The sequence below is a fragment of the Pogoniulus pusillus genome, chromosome 6, assembly GCF_015220805.1.
Source record: "Pogoniulus pusillus isolate bPogPus1 chromosome 6, bPogPus1.pri, whole genome shotgun sequence".
Lineage (NCBI taxonomy): Eukaryota > Metazoa > Chordata > Aves > Piciformes > Lybiidae > Pogoniulus > Pogoniulus pusillus.
Window position 1 is genome coordinate 8724367 of NC_087269.1, and position 23258 is coordinate 8747624.

Here is a 23258-nt window from a genome sequence, read left to right on the forward strand (position 1 = left end):
TTATGCATGCTAATGTGAGAAGACTTAGTGGGAGCCATGAAAAATGCCATTAGATTAAGGAGGTTCATTACTGAGTTGCTTCCATTCTTTATCAGTCTCTTTAAAGAAATACTGCATATTCAATTTGCACAGTTAGTACAACTCTTGCGTTATTTTTACTGCATTACTGTTTTAATAGCAACTGTTACAGAAAAAAAACGCAAAACAGAATTAAAGAGTACTGGCAAACATATAATAAATATATATAGAGATAGATAATAAACTCTTATCAAAACGTGTGGATGGTATTTTTCTTTTCTTTTCTTTTTTTTTTTCCTTAATGTCATTAAGTGTTTAATGTTAAAATCTATAATGGCAGGAAAGAAAATAATATAATAATAATAATAATAATAATAATAATAATAATAATAGTAATAATAATGATAATTAAGAAACAGTTTATAAAACTATTTTAAATGACTCAAAATGACGTTAGCACCTGTAATCGGAGGAAGTGAAAGGCAAGGATTTAGGAAACATTCGCTGTGTTCTGAAAAAAAAGAACAAATTACACAAAGGCTTCAAAAAAACTAAGTCAGGGCTTCTTGGAAATTGACTATGAGATTGCCTATGCAGTATTTCTAATTGCCTATAGAGAATGGCAAACCTCCTTAATTTAAAATGGGTGCGATTTACCACTGTAAGGCATGCATCAGGACGTACAGGAACAGCCCAAATTAACACCGGACACACGCACAGGTAACGCACGCGCGGATGCGCCACGCAAGCGGACAGCTCTAGCACGGCTGGCACAGGCATTACGGCTACGGCTCTGCGGTTAAAGGCTCTGCGGTGGCTACGTACAAATTCAGCTAAGGTCACGGGAGGCTCTGACATGCAGTGGCTTGTTACTAGTTTTAGAAGGGCAATAACGTGTAACGAGTGCATTAAAAAAAATAAGAGGCTGTCTTAGTACAGGGGCTGGCTCTCCATCAGGCCAAGACATAGTACCCACCTCCCCCACACCTAGGAGCATCACACCAGGACTGCCACACTTCCACTAAGCAAGAGACTCAGACTTATTTTTACTTACCATTGGTCTCTCCGGGCTGCTTATCTCTTTTCCTCTTCTTCTTCTTTCCCTGCAGGAAACACACACAAATGAGAAGGATTTATAGAACAACCCAAAACACGTGTCCTTGCAAGACGGCACCAAGCAACGGGGCTGAGGCCGGCGTGGGAAGCTCCCTGGGGAAACACTGCAGCAGATCACCTTCAGTTCATGGAGGCTTGTCTGGCCCCAAGGGGATGCTGCACTCTGGGGATGACTTTGCCTGCCCACTCCATGGCTTTTTGGATGGCCTCATTGCAGCCCCCACTCCAACACTACCACCCACCAAAGCCATAAGCAGCAGCTAGGGAGGGGTAGAACTTGCAAGACACTTTTGAAAAAAGATTATCATGATGACAAAATCATTTGACATTTGCACGTTTCAGCATCTGAGAGTTTCTAAAATCATTCATGGGACACACCTTGGTGGGGCAGGGAGGGGAAGAAGAGGGAGACTGAAGCTGGTAGAGTGCATGAGTGAAGTCAGATTGAGACCCTGGAATTTCTCAGCAACCAAATCCAACCATTAAAGCAGAAAAGGAAGCCAAAACAATGAGCAGCAAAAGCATAACTTGCAGGTTTGTAAGTGCACTGACAACCTAGGAAGCAAAGCCAGGACAATCATAAAATACTAAGACCCTTTCCTTTTGCTGTATCACAAGGAAAACAACAAGTACTATTTAGCTAAACTGTGCCCCTCTTCACGAATATTGTCCCATAACATGATGCAGCTTGTTACAGCTTCTGACTGGAAGGAAAAGGCCTTTTTTCTGTTTCCCTATGAAAGTGTGAGCAGACAACCAGGAGCCCAACCTCTGTGGAAACCAATGATCATTTTCCAAGAGAAGAGTTACAAGTAATAAAACTATTCTAAACTGAGCACCAAGGATTGCAGAAGTACAGAAAGGCCAGTGTAGGAAACAGAGCAATTTCGGTTTTATAGCTCCCCAGATGATAAAACCAACAACTTCCAGGCCAGCAGCATCAACCCTGAACAGAACAAGAGATCCTGGTTTTTAGAAATATAGTAGTAAGAGAAGCTGGTAAAAGGACACAGAGCAGCAGTCCCTTGTGCTCAAGAGGGGACATCCATGTATTGGGAAAAGGAATCTCACAGCACTTTTAAAGAATTGGATGTATCTTTGAGGGAGCCAAGACATCCTGCCACATGACAGACACTGTTCTCAGCAGGTTGGTCTGGCTCCTAACTAAACGGTTAAGATAGGTTTCTGCCTGGCACATCCACTGTAACTCTTTGGACCTCACTACAATACATTCCCTGAAATGTCTTAGTAAGAAATTCACCCAACGTGAATGCTGCACTTTGATGTTGTTGGCCTTGTATTTTCCTCCCCAAAAGCCAGCTTTCTAGCACAAGGCTCCAGTGCTTTTTCCCCCCTTTGCTTGTTCGGGGCTGTAAACTGCCACCCTATTGTCCAGCCTGTGACTAGCAGTCTAGATCAAAAAAGCCTTCCTGTGACAGAGCAAGTTGTCTGCACTGCTCATTTTGAAGGATTTTCAAACAACATGCACATAAATCCTGCAGCCTGGATGCTGCTGAGGAATCATCCCCAGCACCTCTGAGGCATGTTGATCTGAGTCACTTGCCATAGCAGCCATCAGTCTAATGTATACTGAGAATAAAATAGGGAAAAACATGATTATCTTGGAGTCCAAAGAGGCTCAGACTTTGCTCCATATTGATCTAGATTGACAGTAGCTCTGTGAAAGTCAGTGGATTTTTTTCAGCTTTCCAACAACATAAACAAAATAAGACAATTGCCTCAGGACCAGAAGCCTGATATTTATTTAACCTCAAGGAGGCCACCTGCATAATTAAAAGGCTGCAACTACTGCAAATTTACTTTTTTTTTTCCAACAGGTCTGGGAATTCAAATGCTACTTCAATTTGAGACTTCATAACTCCTTCACCTGAGGTCAGGAGTTGCCTGCCCTTCACAAACTTTTCAGGCCAGGTATTAAAGTGCAGTAACTCCTTTAGGGAGCAAACTGTTAAAAATGGCTGATATACACAGTTGTCAGCCAGGGATCAGGAATTTCTGCTTACTTTTCAACACAAGCTTTGAAAACTGTTCCTCGCAAAGAACTGGCAGAGGTGCCACTAATTTATTTTACACTCTTTTCAATGAAAATAGTGAGAAGAATCACCTGGTTTGCTTGTTCCATTTCTGTCCTACAAGATACTTGATTACACAGTTGAATTAACACACATGAACTTAAGAATGATGGCAGCATTTTTCAAGTGCTGTGCAGAAGACACTGTTTTGCCTTTGCCTCACATCATCCTCCTAAGATTTGAGCAGATGATCTGCAGCATTTTCTGTCATAGTCCTACACAAATTCTTAGGCTGATGTAAATACTTGCTAATTGTTTCAGCAGCTCCCTCTACAGAGGCAAACCAAACTGGGTTTTGACTGGTCTACCGAGTTGGCTGGTACTAATTTTCTAGACAAGCAGCAGAGGAGGTGACTAGACCCTTACACACCTCAGTCCAGCACTTGGCACTCTTTAACATCTTAGATGAGATCTCAGAAAGAGCAAGTGTGTCTTGTGACACCTATAAGACACAAGGGACTCCCTGAATCCTCTTATTTAAGAGCAGGCTGAAAACTGTTTCTTGAACATACTGCTCCTGTTTCTGAAGACCTGGACTACGACTGGTCTCATTTTCAGGCCTGATGTGAGATACCTAACAATTTAAGCAATTCAAGCAGCCCGCAGGTGCTCCCCTGCTTAGGCTCATGGAGGGCTCAAGACCCTACAAAATCCTGAGGGAGGAGGGGAACTTGGAGAGCTCTGAATGACCCAGGAGAGGAGAAATAAATAAATCCTGCGGATGATGCAATGTGTGACGCAAAGGTACTGTGCTCTCCTCAGGCAGGAAGGTTCCCCCTGAAGGTCACTTGGGGGTACAGCATCAAGCCGCAGGGAAAGCGCCGACTCTCTCATCCTGTCCTTTTTAGCTTGAGAAGAAAGCGTTTCTCAGTGCTCATACGGTGAGGACAAAAGTAAAAGGTCCTAAACACTGAAGGCTTTGTACATGCCCATCTGTTGGTGGCACAGTCACTGCACAGAATGAGCATTCCTGAAACCTCAGTCCAGCCTAGACTCCCCTTTTGAACACCCAAGACGACGACACTGCACAGTGCTGAGGAACTACCTCAATGGTCTGACAGTTTAAGGCCAAACTACCTGAAAAAGAAAACGCGTTTAAGCATGAGCAGTGCCGCACCAGGCTTAATGGGGTCTCCTCTGAGAAGCATGCACAGCTACACCTGTCATGGTGAACAAAGGAGGGAGCAAGGCATAGCCCAGTGGAAAGAGGAGATGATCAAGAAAGAAGGATTTGTACTGATGGACATGTTTTTCATATGGCTAAATAAGTAAGTGTGTGTGTATTCTCCACCCCTGAAACAGTGGAAGAGCAGAGAGCTGCTGCTGCTCCAGGCTTCACTGAGGACCCTGAATTGTCTTCTTTCCATGCACACACGTAAAAATGTGGATTCTTACAGAGGTGAGTGCTGCCATACACCAAGCACATAGCTTCCGTTTTACAACAAAACAGGATATTTATGGACAAAAAGGCAGTGATGATGATGATGATGACGGAAGAGACAGACTTCAACCAAACCAAAGTATGTAACACATAACTGACATCAACCTTACAGCTGCTAGTAAGGTTCAAACCTACTTGAATTCTGCCTGGAAGGTAGGGAGCTGGGTTTATTCCACAGTTAAAGACCTTGAGAGTTTTAGGTGATTTAATTAAAAAAAAAAATCAAGTTGCTGCTATAATCCTATTAAAGAGGGCTTAGAGCTCCCACCAATCCACAAATCTGTCAAGAGTTTATGGATTTAGGCTTGTGAACACTTACTACCAACCACATCACTTACCCTTCAAGGAAGCAGGGGTTATACACTGCTAGTACATGGTTACAAATGCTGGCCTTATGTTTTCAGCAGGCACAAAAATCTACCACTTTTAGCTACAAACCAGGCTCTTTGAAAGTCAGAATCAATCTAGTTCCTTAAACTGACTAGAAAATGCTTTTTAAAAAATGAGGAGAGGAGACAAAATAAAAAGACAACATGGCCAAGAAAAGGCAAAATATAATTGAAATAACACATGCGTAGCACATGGAATAATTAACCCCACTTGAGAGTAAGACCTTCAAACAAGTCACACTTTTGGTTTTGCCAGTCCTTCTCTGAAGCTAGGATAAGTCATTCTTCCACTTTCCACTATATTCTCACACAGATAAAGCACAAGGCACTAATTATTCATCTTTTTGGTGGGAAGGAGAGGAGCCACACAAAAGCAGTATAGGGGAGCTTTGAATCTTGTTTTAAAAAGTGACATTTTGAATGACCAGCAGCAAGCCAAATGGCATTTCCAGACACTGGTAAAAGTGAAGGCAAGAGTTTCTTCACAGACCTCTAATGTCATACCCCAATTCTAACCCTTGACTAGTCCCAGCCAGGAAGCCTCTTCCAAGTGGAGGGCTGGGAATTACCCCTCAATAGTTTTTAGCACCACAGAGGGAAGCATCCGCTGCTATTACCAGATTTGGACCCCAGGCATGCTTTCCAAGTAGTGCTTGTGTGTAATGTGTGGTCATAGTTCAGCAACTCACACAGACAATTCTGCAAGCTCTACTACTAGAAGAATTTCCACCTATATAGGAACCTACATAGTTATCCCGTGCGGACCAGCCCGGGTACAGCTGCATGTGAAGCTGTCGTTCCTTTCTTGCTAGTTCATAGTATTTCGCTTGTTCTTCTCTGGATAATGCGTGCCACTGAGGTGAAGAAAAGAGAGAAAGACAAAATAAAAAGCACAAGCATGGCATGGTTTTTTTTTAAGTGTGTTCACAGTGTGGGATGTTATTTAGATATAAATACACACAGAATTGATTTTCAGAAAGTGATAACAACAGATGACACTCCCATTTTATTTATAACTCTAGCTTGCACCTCCAAGTTACTCAGCTGAGTCACAGCTCATCATTTACATTCACTCAGACCCTTTGTCTCCCCATAAGAGAGGAGAATTAAGAAAGTAAATTAAAAAAGCAAAGACCAGACAAGAGGATCCAAAGCGGAACCAATTGTCCTGAGCTAGATCTCAGTTACAGATTCATTGAAACCCTCCACCTCCATTCCCCACTGGTACCCCCTTTACTCTTCTAGCTCTCACAGGTGCTGGTGCTGCACAGAAAGGCTTTTTCCTTCCCATTTACTTTTCTGCCTGGTTTAGGGCAAAATGAAAATCTGGGAATATTCTACCTGCCTGGTCATAGGAATAACACTAAGATAACATTGTCATTAATTAACTCCCTTTCTTCCCCACAGACAGAAGTGTCAAAAAGCATCTGTGAAAACCAAACCCCAAACATTAAACCAAGGCTTTTAGTTTAGTACCCTCCCTATCTTTAGTAATCTCAGCATCAGGAAAACAGCGATCCAGAAAGTGTGAACTGTACTGAGTGTCAGCCCTGCTTGTGCTTCACCCTCATTACCTACCCTTCGACCGAGGATTTGGTTGATGGCTGCGCTCTCTTTCAATGTGCATTCTGCTACAACTTTTGCTCTCATTTCCTTCATATACAACATAAATGCATTAAGAGGTTTCTTTATGTGTGGCTTCTTTTTCTCTTCTTCTTTTTTAGAGTCCTGATGTTTTCTGAAGGGTAAAGATACAACAGACAGAAACCTCACAGTGAGAACCCTTGTGAATTTATTAAATTAATCCTCTCAATCCCTCTTGCATTAATCCTCAGAAATCTCTAGGAAGAGGACCAGAAGGTTCTCTAGAGTCTTCACCCTGCCTGCTGTATAAGACCAGTTTAAACAGCATTATAAGAAAACCCACCTCATGTTTCTGCAGTATGGCCAAGCACTCCCTCAGACCCTAGAAGCACCTTGAAAGGACATGGGCACCCAGGCACATGGGTTCATGGGGAGGGCTTTGTGTGAACACAAAGGTAATAACGGGTAATAATAACACCTCACCTCCAACAATGGGAACCAAAATGCTGTCTGCCTCTCTTGTGAATGGAAAGGCAAGAATCACAGAACCTCAAAGGTTGGAAGGTGAACCCTGATCCCCTAGGGTAGTTCGCACAGCAATGCATCCAGGCAGGTTTTGAAAGTCTCCAGAGAAGGATACTCCACAACCTCTCTGGGCAGCTTCTTCCAGTGCTCTGTCACTCTTACTGTAAAGAAGTTTCTCCTCGTGTTGAGGTGAAACCTTTTGTGTTCCAGTTTGTGAAGAAGCAGCAGAAGCACTAGAGAGAGAGCTAAACTAGGGCCCCACCATTAATTCAAACCCACACTTGATGCCAGCTCACTCTGAAGCTTTGAATAAGCCATTTATGCTCTAATTTAACGTCTCCTGTTGCATATCCATTAGCTCACAGTTTTAAACTGGGCACTGAAAACCAATCGAGAAGTTTGAATCGTGATCAAGAAAAGTGCACTTCCTTGTTAAAAAGGCTGAAATTCACAGCTACTGGTCCATGTCAAAGAACAGCTCTGAAAGACTGTTGCCATTACTTTGGTAGCTATACCACATTCCTATCAGTTAGAAGACAAAAGGCAATTTAAGAAGCATTGTAGGGCAAAAAACATTCCTCAAAACCCAGCTCTTTTTAAAAGCCACGCATGCAGAGGCAATGCTCTAGGAAGACAGACGTGGGAAGCAACAACTTACGAGCTGTGAAGTGAGCCGACGTCGCTCTGGGAAGATTCCTGTTTGACTGTTGGTGTGACTATGGCCGGGTGAGGGATTCCAGTTGTGTGTAAACTATGATGTGGCGGGACCATGTGTGGAGGAAACCTAGAGGAGAGAAAGCTGTGTAAATCGTCAGAATAAAAATGAATGAATGGGGAGGGATGTGTACACACATTAATAAAAGAAAAAAAAAAAAAGAAAGAAAAAAAAAGGCATATAACAAGCACATGACAGCTAGACAAAGCATATGAAAGCTGGCAGCATTAATTAGCAATAAATTAAACATAATGACTCTTCTAATGTCATTAAAGCCAATCATCTCCTTCATTATCACTACTGACACGAGACATCATGATTTTTAACATCTTTAGCAAAAGGCAAATTCAACTGGATGAACTTGGATGACAGTGGAATTTCAGCTACCTGCAGGAAAATCCAGTAGTCTGCTTAATTTGCCAGCAAATATCTGTGGCAACCAAGGAATCCATTTTTAGAGTTCTGAATAATGTTGGGCAATTTGGGATGAGATCTTTTACTGCATATTGACAGCAAAATAAAATATTAATGCCAAGACAATCTAGAAGGTTTTTTGGTAATTCTAGTTAAGATGCTTCATTAGCTACATCTGTTGATGGAGCCAAAGAAAATATTTACTTGTGCCTAATAAATCTCTTAGCCACATTGCTTCAAGAAAAGGTATAATGATGGTAGAATTAAGCCAAGGTAACCTAGGAAGGCTTAAATTCATGCAAAATCATAGTCTAGCCTTTCTAAAGAGAAAAAAATGTTGCCAGCTTTATGGTTTATGACAACATACATGGCCCCGGTCCTGCAACTGGATTCAGAGGGATGTGCAACCCCCTCTGCATGTATCCAATTGCTTGGTCGGGGCCACAGCATGAACATGGCACAAGCAGTCACATTTTCTTAACTTCTTAAACAAAATGAACACAGTTCTCAAAAGCAGTATTGACTTCATATCGTTATTTCTCAACAGCCTCTGAAGAGTTTTGCAGGGAATAAGGACAGCACACTATGACTGACTGCTTTTCCCTTTGAAAATCCCCACGGAAGCCTAAATGTTTCCAGGGAATGGAATCTGGCCTAAAATTCTGGTTCAGAAATAACTCTCCCCAAAGTTTCAAAGCTTAAGTGGCTTGGCAAATGACAAGGGCTTTTCTTGCTGCAAAACCTCACTCTCATCCCTGGATTTGAACCGTTTTGTTCAAATAAAATAGTCCAAGAATATGGAATATGCAATGGGATAAAGAATTATTTCTTCTATCAACAGACAATGAGGTGATACCATGGATAAGTAGACTATGTATCAAAAAAAGATAATGAGATTTCTTCCCCATCCCCAGCCCTACAAATTCCACTAGTGAGCTTAATACCCTCACCCTCCTTGCCTGCCTAGACATTCCCTACATTCACAGAATGACACAGTGGCATTTTCATGAACAAGAGATACTATCCTCTATGAGCTCTGAGGGGTCTTTGTCTCTCAGCTAACAATACTCAGTATCATTAGACAGAAGTATTCTGTCTTTAAAGGCAGTGGTGGGAAGAGCAGGGACTGACAAGGAGAAAGTGAAATTGTTGAAGCTGTAGAGAATCACAGCTCCTCATGAACAGCAGCACAGAGAGAAAGATGTTGTTGAACAGCTTTGTCAGTGATATGGACAGTGGGGTTGAGTTTATCCCCACTAAGTTTGCAGATGACACCAGGCTGCGTGGTCTGGTTGACATGCTGGAAGGAAGGCATGTCATCCAAAGACTTGGGCGTGCTTATGAGGTGGGTCCAAGCCAACCTCATGAAGTTCAACAAGGCCAAGTGAAAGGTCCTGCCACCTGGGTTGGGGCAATCTGAAGCACAAATTTAAGCTGGGAAAGGAGTGGCTCAAGAGCAATCTCAAGGAGGATTTTGGGGATGTCAGCTGGCAAAAAACTCAAGGCAAGCCAGTAACGTGAGCTTACAGCCCAGAAAGCAGCCATGGCCTACATCAGAAGTATGACCAACAGGACAAGGGAGGCAGTGTTCATTTCCTCTACTCTGCTCTCATGAGACCCCTCCACCTGCAGCATTATGTACAGTTCTGGTGCCCCCAGCATAAGGACATTGAACTGCTGAAGCAGCTCCAGGTAAGAGCCAAGAAAATGATGAGAGGGCTGGAGCACCTCCCCTACGACATCCAGCTATGAGAGTTGAGGCTGTTTAGCCTTGAGAAAAGGAGATCTTACAGAGGCCTTCCAGTACCAGAAAGTAACCTATAAGAAAGCTGTGAAGGGACCTTTTACAAGGGCTTGTAGTGATACAATGAGAAGATTGAAGCTTGAGGAGGGTAGATTTAAACTGGGCATTAGAAATTGTTTCCAGTGAGGGTGGTAAGACACTGAAACAGGTTGCCAAGAGAGGTCACAGATTCCCCCTCCCTGAAGGTGTTCAAGGCCAGGTTGGATGAGGCCTTGAGCAACCTGGTGTAGTGGAGGGTGACCCTGTCTACGGCAGAAGGGTTTGACCTATATGATCTTTAAGGTCCCTTTCAATCCAAACCATTCTATGAATCTATGAAAGTAGGAGGGTGTGATGGCAGGGAAAGAGGAAAATGGGAAGCAAAATCACAATTTCTCTTTCTGCTAAAGGTTTCTAGATACAAATCTCTAAGTGGATTGTCAAAATGCCTTCCTCACTCTCTGACAAAACTAACTGGGAAAGAAGTTTGAGGAAATGCTTTGGTGCATGGTAGGTGAGAACAGAAGACAACAGTGAGACTGCAAGAACACCAAGGTCCCATTCCTTCTTCTGCCACAGAATTACCTCACCAAGACAAAAAAAAAAGCCTTTTAGTATTTTTTTTCCTATTCTCCCTCTATTTTTGTATGTATTTTGACTGAACATACTGAAAGGTTTGTTGACACAGTGACTGAAACCATCAGTCATAGCACACCACAAACAGTAAAACCTGACAGCAAGAGCTTTCATAAAAACATACCATACAAATATGGGTGAAAACAAAACCCATGGCAAAATCCTGACCTCACTGGAAGCAGTATAAATGTACAGACAAAAGTGGACACACATCCTATAGGGTGACTGCCTATCCTTGGCAAGACCCAGCATTCAAGAGAGGACTTGTCAGACACTGGAATGAGCTGCCCAGGGAGGTGGTTGTGTCACCAACCCTGGATGTATTTAAATGTCATTTGGATGTGGTGCTTGGGGATATGGTTTAGGGTGAACCTTGTAGAGTAGGTTAGACTTAGTGATCCTGAGGGTCTTTTCCAACGTGAATGTTTCCGTGATTCTGAGACTATGCTGCTTGGGCCAACTAGGGATCAAACTAGAACAAGAGCCAGTGACAACAGGACAAAGAAGGATGAAGAGGGAGATGAAAAGCCTCCTTCAGAGAGCAGGCAGGAAGGGCTGCATTTGTTTGATATGAGGACACAGTGGGAAGAACACTGAGAATTTGCCAGAAAGGAAGAAGAGCTGAGGTGCAGTGGTAGCACGAGGAGAGATGCCTATGAGAGGGGACCCAATCACATTTAGACTCATCACTGGAGGAGGACTCCAAACATCACAAAAGACAGTCAGAGCTAGAATTAACGGAGACAAAAGATGGTGCTTGTTAAGCTTCTGAAGAGGATCCTGTGATGTGGCCATGATAACTGGGTCTGGTCAAAAACTGAGACACACTACAAAATGCCTACACAACTTAGCCTACATGGTAAATTGTGGTATGGTTGTGATGTTCAAAGGAAACAAATCTGACAGAAAAACAGAGGGAGTATTTTATTTGTTTCTTTTGATGAAGATTTAAGTACCTCCAGCTAGTAAAAAATTGATGAAGGTGAAGAGGATCTGCAAAAACTGCAACATCCTTTCCCAATAATGGAACTGGGAAGATACTCTCCCAATTACCATTTAGTAGAGAATAGGTATTTTCACATTGAAATCTAGATGGGGAGGAAAGGCAGCAGAAGAGGATAAGCCTACATATCCAACTTGTGTGAAAGTCTGGAGGATGACGAAGCCTTCACCGATTGCAGCTAGGCTGAGATTTTACCCCCTGAGCTGTAACCTTCAGAAACATGGCAGCACTCATCAACAGGCAGCTGCAGCTCAGTGGCTCTTTTCAGGGTGACAATTTCCTCAAGGAAGTTGTATGTTTGTTACCACTGACCATTCATTATTTCACACTGAATCTCTCTCTCCTCTCTAAGAGGCTGCCTTTTGGACTTAGAACCTCTCCCTATGTTTGGACTATAAAATTATACTCCAGAGCCCAAAGTTGCTCTCATAGTCCTATGAACTTCAACAGGCTGGGTAAGGGTTCAGCTTGAAGTTCCCATGTAGACATCTGCTCATGTGACATCAGAAGTGGCAGAAGAGTGCAAATTTTTAAGTTCCTGCCTACACTCTACCTCTCAGTAATCACCTTCAGCTAAAGTGAATTTCCCCTGAAATTTCAATTACAGAAGGTATTTTTCCACTGCCCACCACTTAACTGCTGTGCAGCGTTTGTATGGTGTCATTCTGCTAAATCATTTCCACTCAGAGCAGCTGACTTTTTCACAGTGGGTCCACTGTTTGCCCATCAGTCAGTTAACCCTGTCTCAATTTACGCTGAGAGCGTGTTATAGTGGGAAGCAAACAATTAAGAGGTAGTGTAAGCATGCTGCATGCCTACAAAGTGAGTGAGGCAACACTACTAAAAGAGAAAATAATTGTACATGGTTTTTAATAGTCTAAACCATTTATGCAGATCACTATTGGTCACCCATTAACCTTTTATAAACTATTCATAAGCATATCCTAACTAACCAACTGTAATTACACTAAGCCTAGGGAATATTCAGGGTTGGGAAGCACTGCATGAACAAGTTCTTTACCATGAGGGTAGGGGAGCAATGGAATAGGCTGCCCGGGGAGGTGGTTGAGGCCCCATCCCTGGAGATATTCAAGGTGAAGCTTGACATGGCTCTGGGCAACCTGATCTAGTTGAGGACCTTTGGAGGTCCCTTTTGATCCAAGACATTCTACAATTCTACAGCTGCCAAAGGTCTATACCATGATACAGGGAAATACAGGAACTACTCCTCCAAAGGTCTATACCATGATATAGAAAAGGCTCAGGAAAAACAGGGATGGAGGAGTGATGGGGTCTGCTCTGGACTCAACACCTGGGCAAAGCCAACACAGCGCCACTCAGGCTCATTCATACTAGGGCCCTGCCAAGCTGCTGGCATGTCTGAGAGCAACTGTGGGCAACTATGGGCACACCAGCGCCATTTCCCAGCTACACTGGGTACTACTTAAGGCTCAGGTGCTTCAGCTGATAAGGTGGGCATGAGACAATGTCAAAACACGAATCAGAGCACAGTCTGCTCCGAGGGTGTTCCCATGCCTGGGAAACCGAGAGGGAAGTTTCTGGGCTGAAACAAAGGATAAACATCTTAAATCTATTCATCACTCTGCCTGTGTGCCTGAGCCATGTGTGCATGCAGGGGCTCATGGCAGAGACAAAAAGAAAGGCTGTGTACGTATGTGCACACCCCTCACCTTTGCCTGAGACAGCCCCCTTGTATTTCTTCTCTAGACAAGTATTCCATGAATTGCAATAAACACCCTAAAAATTCTAAGCAGCTCATTATACTCTACTGTCTCCTTTTATGGCTCCAAGCCAGAATATAATGATGAGTCTTAACTTGTTAAGGACAACTAATTTTTTGTTCCTGGCTGTCTCAGGGGCTTCTCTCTTACTCACTCTCACTTTACTTCACTGTTGACATGTTTCTGTTAACTGGATGTCATCTGCCTGCCTTGATTTTATGCACAAGCAGTGGGATGCATTTTTCTGTGCAACAATTCTGCTTTGAGTTGCATTAGATTTGTCATTATTCTCTCATTTCCCCCTTGCACTTGTAACATTTCATCTATTCCTGCCTTATTTTTTGAGCCACGGTGCACCCACATTATGGTTTATACATGATCTTGCTCCCTTTGAAGCCGGCAGATTTCAGAGCCAGCCCTCGTCAGGAGAAGTGCCTGCTACCAATTTAGCAGGCTGAGGGCCCCGAGCTCCAACAACTCAATCTAAAGGGGGTCACAGGGTGGCACAAGCGAGTGTCAGCAAGTGCTGTTTAATTGCCAATCTAGGCTTCTCCATGGTGTTTAAAGTATAATGACCCATCACTTAATTCTGAGAAGTCCTGGCCCTGCTGCTGAATGGAATGAATATCAAAGGCTGTGCTCGAACAGGGCAAGGAGCCTACATTTCCTATAACTGCCATAAGTATAATAGACCTCTACTTCTGTCGTCCCATTACCACAATAATGTATTTAATTTGCTGTGTACTCTTTTTAACTAGATACCTTTCATAAAGCCTATCTTGGGAATATACCCTCCCCCTGCCTTCTCCCCCCTCCCTCAAATGACTAGCCTCTCTAATAATAATTAAACTAAATCAAGCCCTACTTTGCCTCACACCGTGCCTGCAAGTCTTTTATAGATATTAAAATGATTAAACGGAGGGAGGGAATCGCTGTTTAAATTTGCAACTCTTTCCCCAACCTAGGATTTTTCCTCCCCTGTGCTGGGTCTATATTAATTATTTTTTTTTAAGTTGATTTTCCAGTTGCCTGTCTATTTGCTGGAGCTAGATAGGCAATTTTTTCCCCCTTTCACTCTATTTACCTAAAGCACACCATGCACAATTTCCCTACCCATTCACTCAGGAGCTCTTGTTACAGGTTTCCATTTCTCCATGAGGTGTGGTCCCCCAGCCCCCTGCCTGCCCCATTCTTTTCCTCCTTAAATCCTCCATGCACCAACCTTCACATATTAAACGGCAGAGATGGAGAGTAAGGGACAGAGCAGGGAAGAGACGTGGAACCTTGCTATGTAATGCATGCTAATTTAATTATGTGCCATCATCAAAATGGATTAGCTGTTTCAGCCCATCAGGAAAGTCTAAACCTCCACCGATTTAATTAACCAGACTGAAAATCAGATGAACAGAAAATAAAACTATCATTAGGAGCAATTAGTGATTACTTAAACATAGTGCTGCCAACCAGTTTGTAAACAAAACTAGCAGCCCCAGGAAAATTAGATGGAATTAATTGGAGGTAAGCAGGGGAAGAAATATATACTTCTAAAGCTTTAGAGGGTCAGGCAGGCCCTTTTATGTTGACTATCAGGTTTGGAGCTTTAGTAGGGGAAAACAGCATAATCACCTTCCTCCCAACTCTGCTTGAAGAGCAGCCCTCCTCCCTCCTGAGACTCTCCTCTTGCACACAGAGCACTGCTTGAGGTGACAGCCACCAAGAAAGCAGAAGGTAGCACGGCTTCTCCTCGTACGCTTTTTCAAAACCACATTCTCCAAGCTCTTTCATTTGGTCTGACTCTTGAAGATGACTTTCTGCTCTTCACCTCTCCCTCAAAAACAAATTCTTAAAGCCCAGTGACAGGACTAGAAGGTACCTCCTCCATCCTGCTGAAAATCTAAGGATGACTTACTTAACCAAAGAGCTTTCAGAAATGTGCTTTCTAGATGCAATGCCTGCTTCTACAGAGGGCAGCAGGAGCAGCTACTACATTTGCTCTTGATTCAGGACCTCAGCATTTGAACTCACCTTGACATGGAAGCATTGACAGTCAGAGCTGTTGGGTAAGGGTGGCGGAAACCCCCTGTCGTGATTGGGTACACTGGCTGACCTTGCCTGGCAAAAGAGGAGGGAAAGAGAGAATGAGAGAAAGAAAAAAGGGTTTTCAAAAAACCAAAAAAAACCCTCACAACAAACCATCACCAACAACAAAAAAAGCCCACAACAAAAAACTTCTCTCTGCACAGTAAGCTTTATTCTCATTTGATCAGAACAAAAATCTTGGGGATTGTACAGCAAGGATCAAAGGAAAGAAACACAGAACAATTTGAATGCCATAAATCTGATAGGAATGGCTAATTAAATTTTATAACCTCTGCTTATGTCAATAGAGACCCTCTCCCCAAGCTGAAACTAGGTGTTTTGTTGTAATAATTAAAGGCGAAGTCTCGCTTGCTTTAATGGAGCCATCACACTAATTGAGGGCTACACATCCAAAGGAAAACAATAATGAATGTAAATTTATACCAAAATAAAGTACAGTGAATCAAAGGACTTCAGTTGCGCTTTGGGCCTCTTTCGGTATTTAGATCTCGGTGAGAAAACATTAAATTAACAGAGCTTAATTTGTAGCCTTTTGTCAGATTAACAAGTGTTGACAAGAGTTACCGGGGGAGAGTCCCCAAGAAGTATTGTGGGTAACCAATAGACAATCACACCTCATTACAATAATTAAAAAATACAGCAACATGCAAAACAGCATCCTCATGAAAGACACACAACTTTTTCTGATGGAGGTTTGTCTGTGCTGGCTGGTCCTTTTCATCTGTCCTTCAAACCCGCCAAATGACTGGGCAGGATGCTTTTTGGGTGGGTACTATGCTAGAGATGGGTTGGCAAGAAGATGGTGAAGCATGAGTGGCAACCAAGAGAAGTAAAAACCTTGGGTCACTTCTACAAAGTTGGCCATGCTAGCCTTCTAGAGCTAAACCAGACAGGGCCACTTCTCAACAAAAACCACTTGGAGAAGCTGTAAGAGTTGTGGGCAGGTTAAGTATACTATGGAACTCGACCTGTTACAAACCAGTAGTGATGACAGTCTTCTTGTGACAGAGGTGGCCATTAGCACCTGGCTGATGAGTCTGGGCACATGCGGCCATAACAGGAGGTTCAAGGAGGACAAACCTAAGCCTGCACACATAAAGCTCTGAGACACAGCTTGTCAGTGAGCCACATGCCAGCGGCAGCAAAGGATTTCTTCCCTGTGCTCTTATGCCTTCGACGTTACTGACTTCTGGCATTAGCTTAGTATATTGGTTTTAAATGCTGAGGCCGCTACTGTGCAAACTTCAGCTAAGTAACTGAAAGAGAGGACCATGGAAGTCTGTACTGCAGCTAGGCCCTGCAAACAAGGAAGGAGAAGAAAAGGAGCTGACATGCATTCTGCCAGCATTCAGGGTGACCTATGTAAAAAACTACACCATCATAAACAAGGAAGAATTTAAGGTTTCAGGGATCGGTGCTGTGGGTCTTCTGCTCAGATTACACTCTTCTGGAAAAGCATCCCTCTGCAGAGAGCTGATGGACATGCTCCACACTTCTGTACTTAAGAAGGACCTCCAATGCCCTTGATGCCTTTCTCTCTCCCTGTCCAAGACTTGGGGGTGTGTGGGGACCCCAGCTCTCCTATGGAGTGTGGACTCCACTTCCTTACAGAAAAGCCAACTTCTGAAGAGGTATTTTAACACAGCTGGTCAAACAACCTCAAGCAGGAACAAACTACTTCTAATTTTGGATAATTCATTTCTAAAGAAACATGATCTCCCCAGAATTGATGAGGCCTGGTACATGAGAAAAACAGGGGAATAGTCTTGGATCTATAATGCAGAGAACAGTTGTATCCAGCAATAGAAGTTTATTTTATACACATTTAAATAAAATATACTGTGCAAAAGGCCTAGGCAGTGCTTAAATGCATCATAAACCCATTGCAGAGATGGTAGATGGGTGCTAATGCTACCATTAGCAAAAAAATGGGGAAAAAAAAAAAGAAAAGAAGGACTGTTACTGGATGGAATCTCATACCCTGCCAGCGGGATACAAGAAGCTGAAAACAAAACAAAACCCCAAACTAACTTTCCACAGCTTTTTTTTTTTTCTTAGGCAGTTTTAAAGTAAGCTAATTCTCTCTCTTGTTTGCAAGAAAATTCCATTCCTCAGATGCCAACTGCCCAGCCATGTCTCAACCAGGAATGCTGCTCACTGGCCAATGTAAAGCTCTACTGTTTCACAAGAAAACTGAAAGAGGTTTCAACAGGCAAGGCCAATAAAAGTTAAAATTGCACATTTATAGCGAGGATGGCCCTGGTTAAAAAGAAAAAAGAAGAGAGTCCATGAGAATCACTCTGAGCTTCAAACAACAAAATCTGAGAAAAATCGAAGTGGTGCAGTGTCAGAGCACTAACAAGAAAAGGACTTTCCTGCAGACAGAGTTGAAAATTCCTGCCTTCATGAGCCATCAGTTAGTTGAGATGATATGCAAAAAAGCTGTGTGTCCAACTGCTCCTGTTTGCTTAGGACCACATGACCTGGCATGAGTTTTAACTAATCTTCATGAGGTGGGTAAATTCACAGAACTCAATGAAGTGACAGCCGGCAAACAGACCTAACTCAACATGCGCACACTCTCACACACACACCCCCACACCATTTTTAACATGAGTTTTACACATCAAAAAAGAAAAAGGAAATTAAAAAAATGGAACTCCTTACTGTGGTACTAACCATCCTAGCGGATGGGGGATTTGTCCTACAGTGCCCGGTGATAATGGATAATAAGGAGATATATCTGGAGGATGTGGAGGCCTTGGAATTCCTGTGGAAGGGGAACATAAAGCAGTGTTAGCATTGAGACGAGGAAATGAATAAAATGTAAGGGGAAAAAAGCACACATGTTTCTAAATTGTTATCCACCAGCAATAGAACAAGGGGACACAGTCTCAAGTTGTGCCGAGTAGGCTCAGGGGTGACCTCATTGCTGTCTGCAACTACCTGAAGGGAGGCTGTAGCCAGGTGGGGGGTGGCCTCTTCTTCCAGACAACCAGCAACAGAACAAGGGGACACAGTCCCAAGTTGTGCCAAGGGAAGTATAGGCTGGATGTTAGGAGGAAGTCCTTTGCAGAGAGAGTGATTTCCCATTGAAATGAGCTGCCCAGGGAGGTGGTGGAGGCACCGTCCCTGGACGTGTTCAAGAAGAGACTGGATGAGGCACTTAGTGCCATGGTCTAGTTGACTGGCTAGGGCTGGGTGATAGGTTGGACTGGATGATCTTGGAGGTCTCTTCCAACCTGCTTGATTCTATGATTTGTTTTCATTTGAGTATTTATGGCTTTACTTTGGGTTTCCAAAGGCTGTTTAATAAAGTGGGCCTCTTGGCATCTTCAACCAAAAAAACTGATGTTTAGCCAGCTCTACAACCAGAGATAATTATTTTGTTATTTTGAATGAGAATTTAGGAGTCTCAGCTACAGTTCTGGTGTGATGCTGATCATTTAAGACAGTACTTAGTAAACCCTGGTCCCTGTATTATGGTTTAGTCTCTCAAGTGACCGAAAAAGCAAAGGTCCTACCCATACACTGACTAGTTGATTGGATAAGGCTAGGGTGATAGGTTGGAGTGGATGATCTTGGAGGTCTCTTCCAACCTAGTTGATTCTATGATTCTATGACTGGGTACTCAATAGCATGCCATTATTTCAAAGTAATCTCCAAAACAAGCTACAAAGCCATAATAATTGCAAATTATGTTTGCTTTTGAGCAAACCTGGGAAATTCTTCCCCAAAACCTAGGAGAGGAGAAGCCCCTGGGAATGCTTGATAGAACCAGGGGCAGATGATGGTGTGCAGAGATGGACAGAGAATCCATTCATCCTCCTGAAACTAGTGCAATTCCTACTTGGAGAGCACAAACCAGCTCCAGACGTAAGCCTTACGACTTAACGTCCTTACATTAAGAGTAAGAACTACTCAGAGGAGTAAGGGTTATGAGACTGGATCTTTCAATTACCAAGCCAGAGCACAATTACACAGCAGAAGCAAAACTAATGCAGAGGGCATTAAAAGAAAGGGGTACCGTATTCATGGCTAAAAACTATTTTTTAAGGTCACTCGAGAAGCTTTTAATCTCTAAATTAAATCTCCTTGTGTGACATTTTCGTGCAGACATTGCTTTTTCCCCCACTACAACCCCCAAACAGAATAACTGAGCTTTAACCATCCAGTGATCTATTTGCATATTTGAAAGGGCAGAAGAAAAGCAAACAGTCTGCAGACGCTGATCGTATGTTGTACAATAACCACTGAAAAGCTATTCCCTATACTGCCATTACTTAAATGAGGGCTTGACTGTGCCATTCACTTGCCATACCCAGGGATGGCAAGATGGCTTCCTTTTTAAGCCATGTGAAGTTAGCGCTGAGCACAATGGAAAGGGAGACCCAGTGGAAGTAGAGAGAGTGAAAACCAGCTAATGCACCACCTCATCCAAGAATTGGAGCTTAGATTAATTACCTGCATGTGCTAGGGCTGACACAGAGCAAATCCTTTGACGTTAATTCAGTTTCTGAGACACCTTTCAATTAACTAGCTGGGATTTGGATTAACAAAACCAAACCCACTTTCACTAGGAACTCAGTGCAGCCTGAAGAAAGAAGACTGACATTGTTTGACTTCTTTGGGCCTTCATGTTAAATAGGGACTCTTGAAAAGTTAGAATAACTTGTAAATTCTACTCTGTAATACCAACATATTTCATCAGGGTTTTACACATCACTCCATATTCAAGACTGCCCTTCAGGCTGAACTGAGAGTTGGATAGACTTACATTGGGGAAATGAGTTGCAAGTGTAGAGCTGAAGTTAAAGCAGCTAGAGTGGATGAAAATTCAACACTACAGGAGAAAAACGGCTGAACCCCTGAGAGAGAAACAATGGGATGTGGAGAACTGAAACTTACTCAATTTGAAACTAGTCATGAGCCAGCACCTTTAAAATTCCAGCTGTCATTTTATAAGTGCAGATCACAGAATGTACACGTTTAATTCTCTGGGTCGTGCATGCAAAACATGCACTTGGTAGCTCCAACTACTAGGTGGGGTATCATGCTTGCAAAAGCACACACCTGCAAACAACCCCACACATGCAGCTCTGGTGTCACCCTGCAGAGGCTTTACAGAAATTCACCCAGTTGGCTCCCTCTGAAGCCTGACTGGCTGAAGAAAGAAACTCTTTTCCCTGGGTTCTTGCATGCTTTTGACATTTTACATGCTCCCTTATGCTGCTCCAGCATGGGAAATCCTTCCTCACACCCTCCTTCCTCCTAAGAAGAAAATGGAAAGGTCCACCCACCACGTTAAAAAAAAACAACCTCAACTATTTTCCACCTACCTGTTTTGGGATCTACATCTGCTGGTAAGTGTGGAGGAGGGTTTCCCGGTGTGAAGTGCTCATTGCTGTACGTGATAAGCGGCGTAAGAGGGTGTACATGATGTGGGTGCTGCACAACTGGCACTTTGTTAGACTGTCAAAGAGGAAAAGAAAAAACAACACAGAGGTGTTAGAGGAGGGCCAAGTACTTCCCACTGCAGCATAGGGCACAACACACAGAAATCTGAGAATCCAAGATTTCAACACTGTCCTCAGTCTTGTCCAGATTCGTTCTCAGCCTCATCTTTACAGATTTCCCACCTTATTGAATTAAAACCTCCTCACACACTTTCCCTGGTCTACAGTTTCTTTAATCTTTTTGACCTGTCGTGCTCCTGTATGGAGCAACAGTAATTCTTTAAAATTTTCCCTTTTTATTTTATAATCTTGTGCTTCACCTCCAAGATTCAGGTAGACTCCTTGGTGAGGGGCTGACAGAGTCCCCCGTTTAATTAGCGCCAGACCCAAATGCTCACTGACCTCTAGGTCTTTTCCTTTCCCCTTCCTGTCCTCACTTTCAGTTCTGCATTTTACTGCTCATTGCAAATACTCCAGATTAGAAGCCTTTGTAGTGCTAGAGTATACCATTCATCAGCAAGCATTAAGCTGACAAGTGATCACCTGCATATTTTATATATGTGTGTGTATATATATATGTATTTTAGAAGAGCTGATTAATTATGAATTCATCAGAAAGCACTAATAAATGGAAACTGGATACTAATGAATTAAGCTACTAAAATATTCAGCTATGTAAATAATGGCAAAACCACAGATAAAGCCATTGAAATTAACACTCTTGTGGGGGGAATAATCACACAGCTATCATGAGGTTTTCCCTGACACCGTTCTTGCTGTGGGGGAGAAAAGGGGAAGGGAAAAAAAAAATCCTGTTCTTAACAACAACAATAATAAAAAAAAAAAGAGTAGTAGTGAATGAATGAAAGGAAAAGGCAGGCTGAACTGTAACTTACCCTTACAAGATCACAAAGAAAAAATTAAGCTGAAACAAGCGAACTGCTGGACCATTTACTGCAAGTAATCCAATTGCAAAAAACCCTATTCCCCATAGAGGATTTTCACTAAAATCCTACAACAGGGACATTTAACCAGATTAGGTACCAGCAAAGATAAAGAGGCTGGTATTAGATGATGAATGGATTAGAGTCAGGTTTCATTTTAGAATGTGTCTTCATTTCCTTTTATTACTTTAAGTAAGGAACAACTTGCATTAACATCAAGTAAAAGGAATCACATTAAAATAAAGCAGGGATACCACAGCGGCCCCCGATAGCACTGCTGCTGCCCAGAGTCTGCCAGTACTCTCCAGCTTGCCTTCCTGTCCAAGGAGGACTCCAACTCCACTGCTTGCTCCCCAGCATCCCCCAAACGCATATGCCCTTCACCATGCTACATTAGACAAGTTATTATCTGATGTTGGATTGAACACACTAAGCTTCCCTTAAAAGCATTAAAAAATAATTCAGTTATTCTTTGGGAATGAGTTTCTAGGCTGGTGGAAGGAAGACAGATTGAGAGCCAGGAGAAAAAGAAATGTCATCCTTCTCCCAAGCAAACAACAAGTGTGATGGAGGCATCCCATTTTGGTCAGGATACAACAGAGCTTCACCTTTGGCTCTTCCAGCCTTCCTACCCCAGCAGGCTCTCTCAGCCCCTGCCATATGCAGGTATTTGACTCACCCGGTTAATAACATGCAAAAAGAAGCGTACACCCAAGAGAAGCAAGCCAACTTATGCTTCTCACTTTTCCTATGCTTATCTCTTTTTGTAGCCTCCAACAACACACACAAGGCACAGAAGAATCCTGCATCAGGCAGCCACCATGCAGGGCAGAGGGTGGTCTCCACAGCCAACGCTATAAATCACAGCACGTGTCAGCTGGGCTGTGGGTCACTTCTTCTGCCAGGTGTACAACCAAAGACAACTATCCCTAAATGATGGAGACTTAGCCCCCTAATTAAAAAAGCCAAAGGAGGTGCTCTAACTCACTATCTCTTCTCTTCCAAGTGAGCCAACCTAAGCAATCCGAAAGTAACTGAAACGGTTGGCAAAGGCTTTGCTCAGTAAACTGTATTATACATCATGCAAACCAGCAGGCACGTGACATTTGCTGTCAAATGACCTCACTTGCTCTGGTTCACAAAACTCAGCCACTCCCAGTAAGACAGATTTTCGCTGGCCAAGAGTTGTGTGAACTCTTACTGTTAATGCGACCCACACTGTGGCTGGTTACTACAGTAGCTCTGTGCTCTCCCAACTCTATCTTCACATCACTGCATAAATTCCATGCCCTGATCCTG

At 42.9% G+C, this 23258-nt stretch overlaps 1 protein-coding gene across 25 annotated transcripts in view; it reads right to left on the bottom strand.

Annotated features, from left to right (window-relative positions):
- Positions 1-23258, bottom strand: part of TCF7L2 (transcription factor 7 like 2) — a 240101-nt gene that overhangs the window by 8146 nt on the left and 208697 nt on the right. For 12 of the 25 annotated variants that reach the window (XM_064144371.1, XM_064144370.1, XM_064144363.1 and 9 more), the window contains 8 exons: positions 20899-21031; positions 18227-18329; positions 15485-15571; positions 7825-7965; positions 6636-6795; positions 5804-5911; positions 1073-1121; positions 479-529 (listed from right to left, as the gene is read on the bottom strand). In XM_064144371.1, the coding sequence (XP_064000441.1) occupies positions 479-529; positions 1073-1121; positions 5804-5911; positions 6636-6795; positions 7825-7965; positions 15485-15571; positions 18227-18329; positions 20899-21031 (832 nt within the window). The remainder of the gene's footprint in view (positions 1-478; positions 530-1072; positions 1122-5803; positions 5912-6635; positions 6796-7824; positions 7966-15484; positions 15572-18226; positions 18330-20898; positions 21032-23258) is intronic. The other 13 variants (XM_064144368.1, XM_064144367.1, XM_064144378.1 and 10 more) reach the window with 6 other exon arrangements.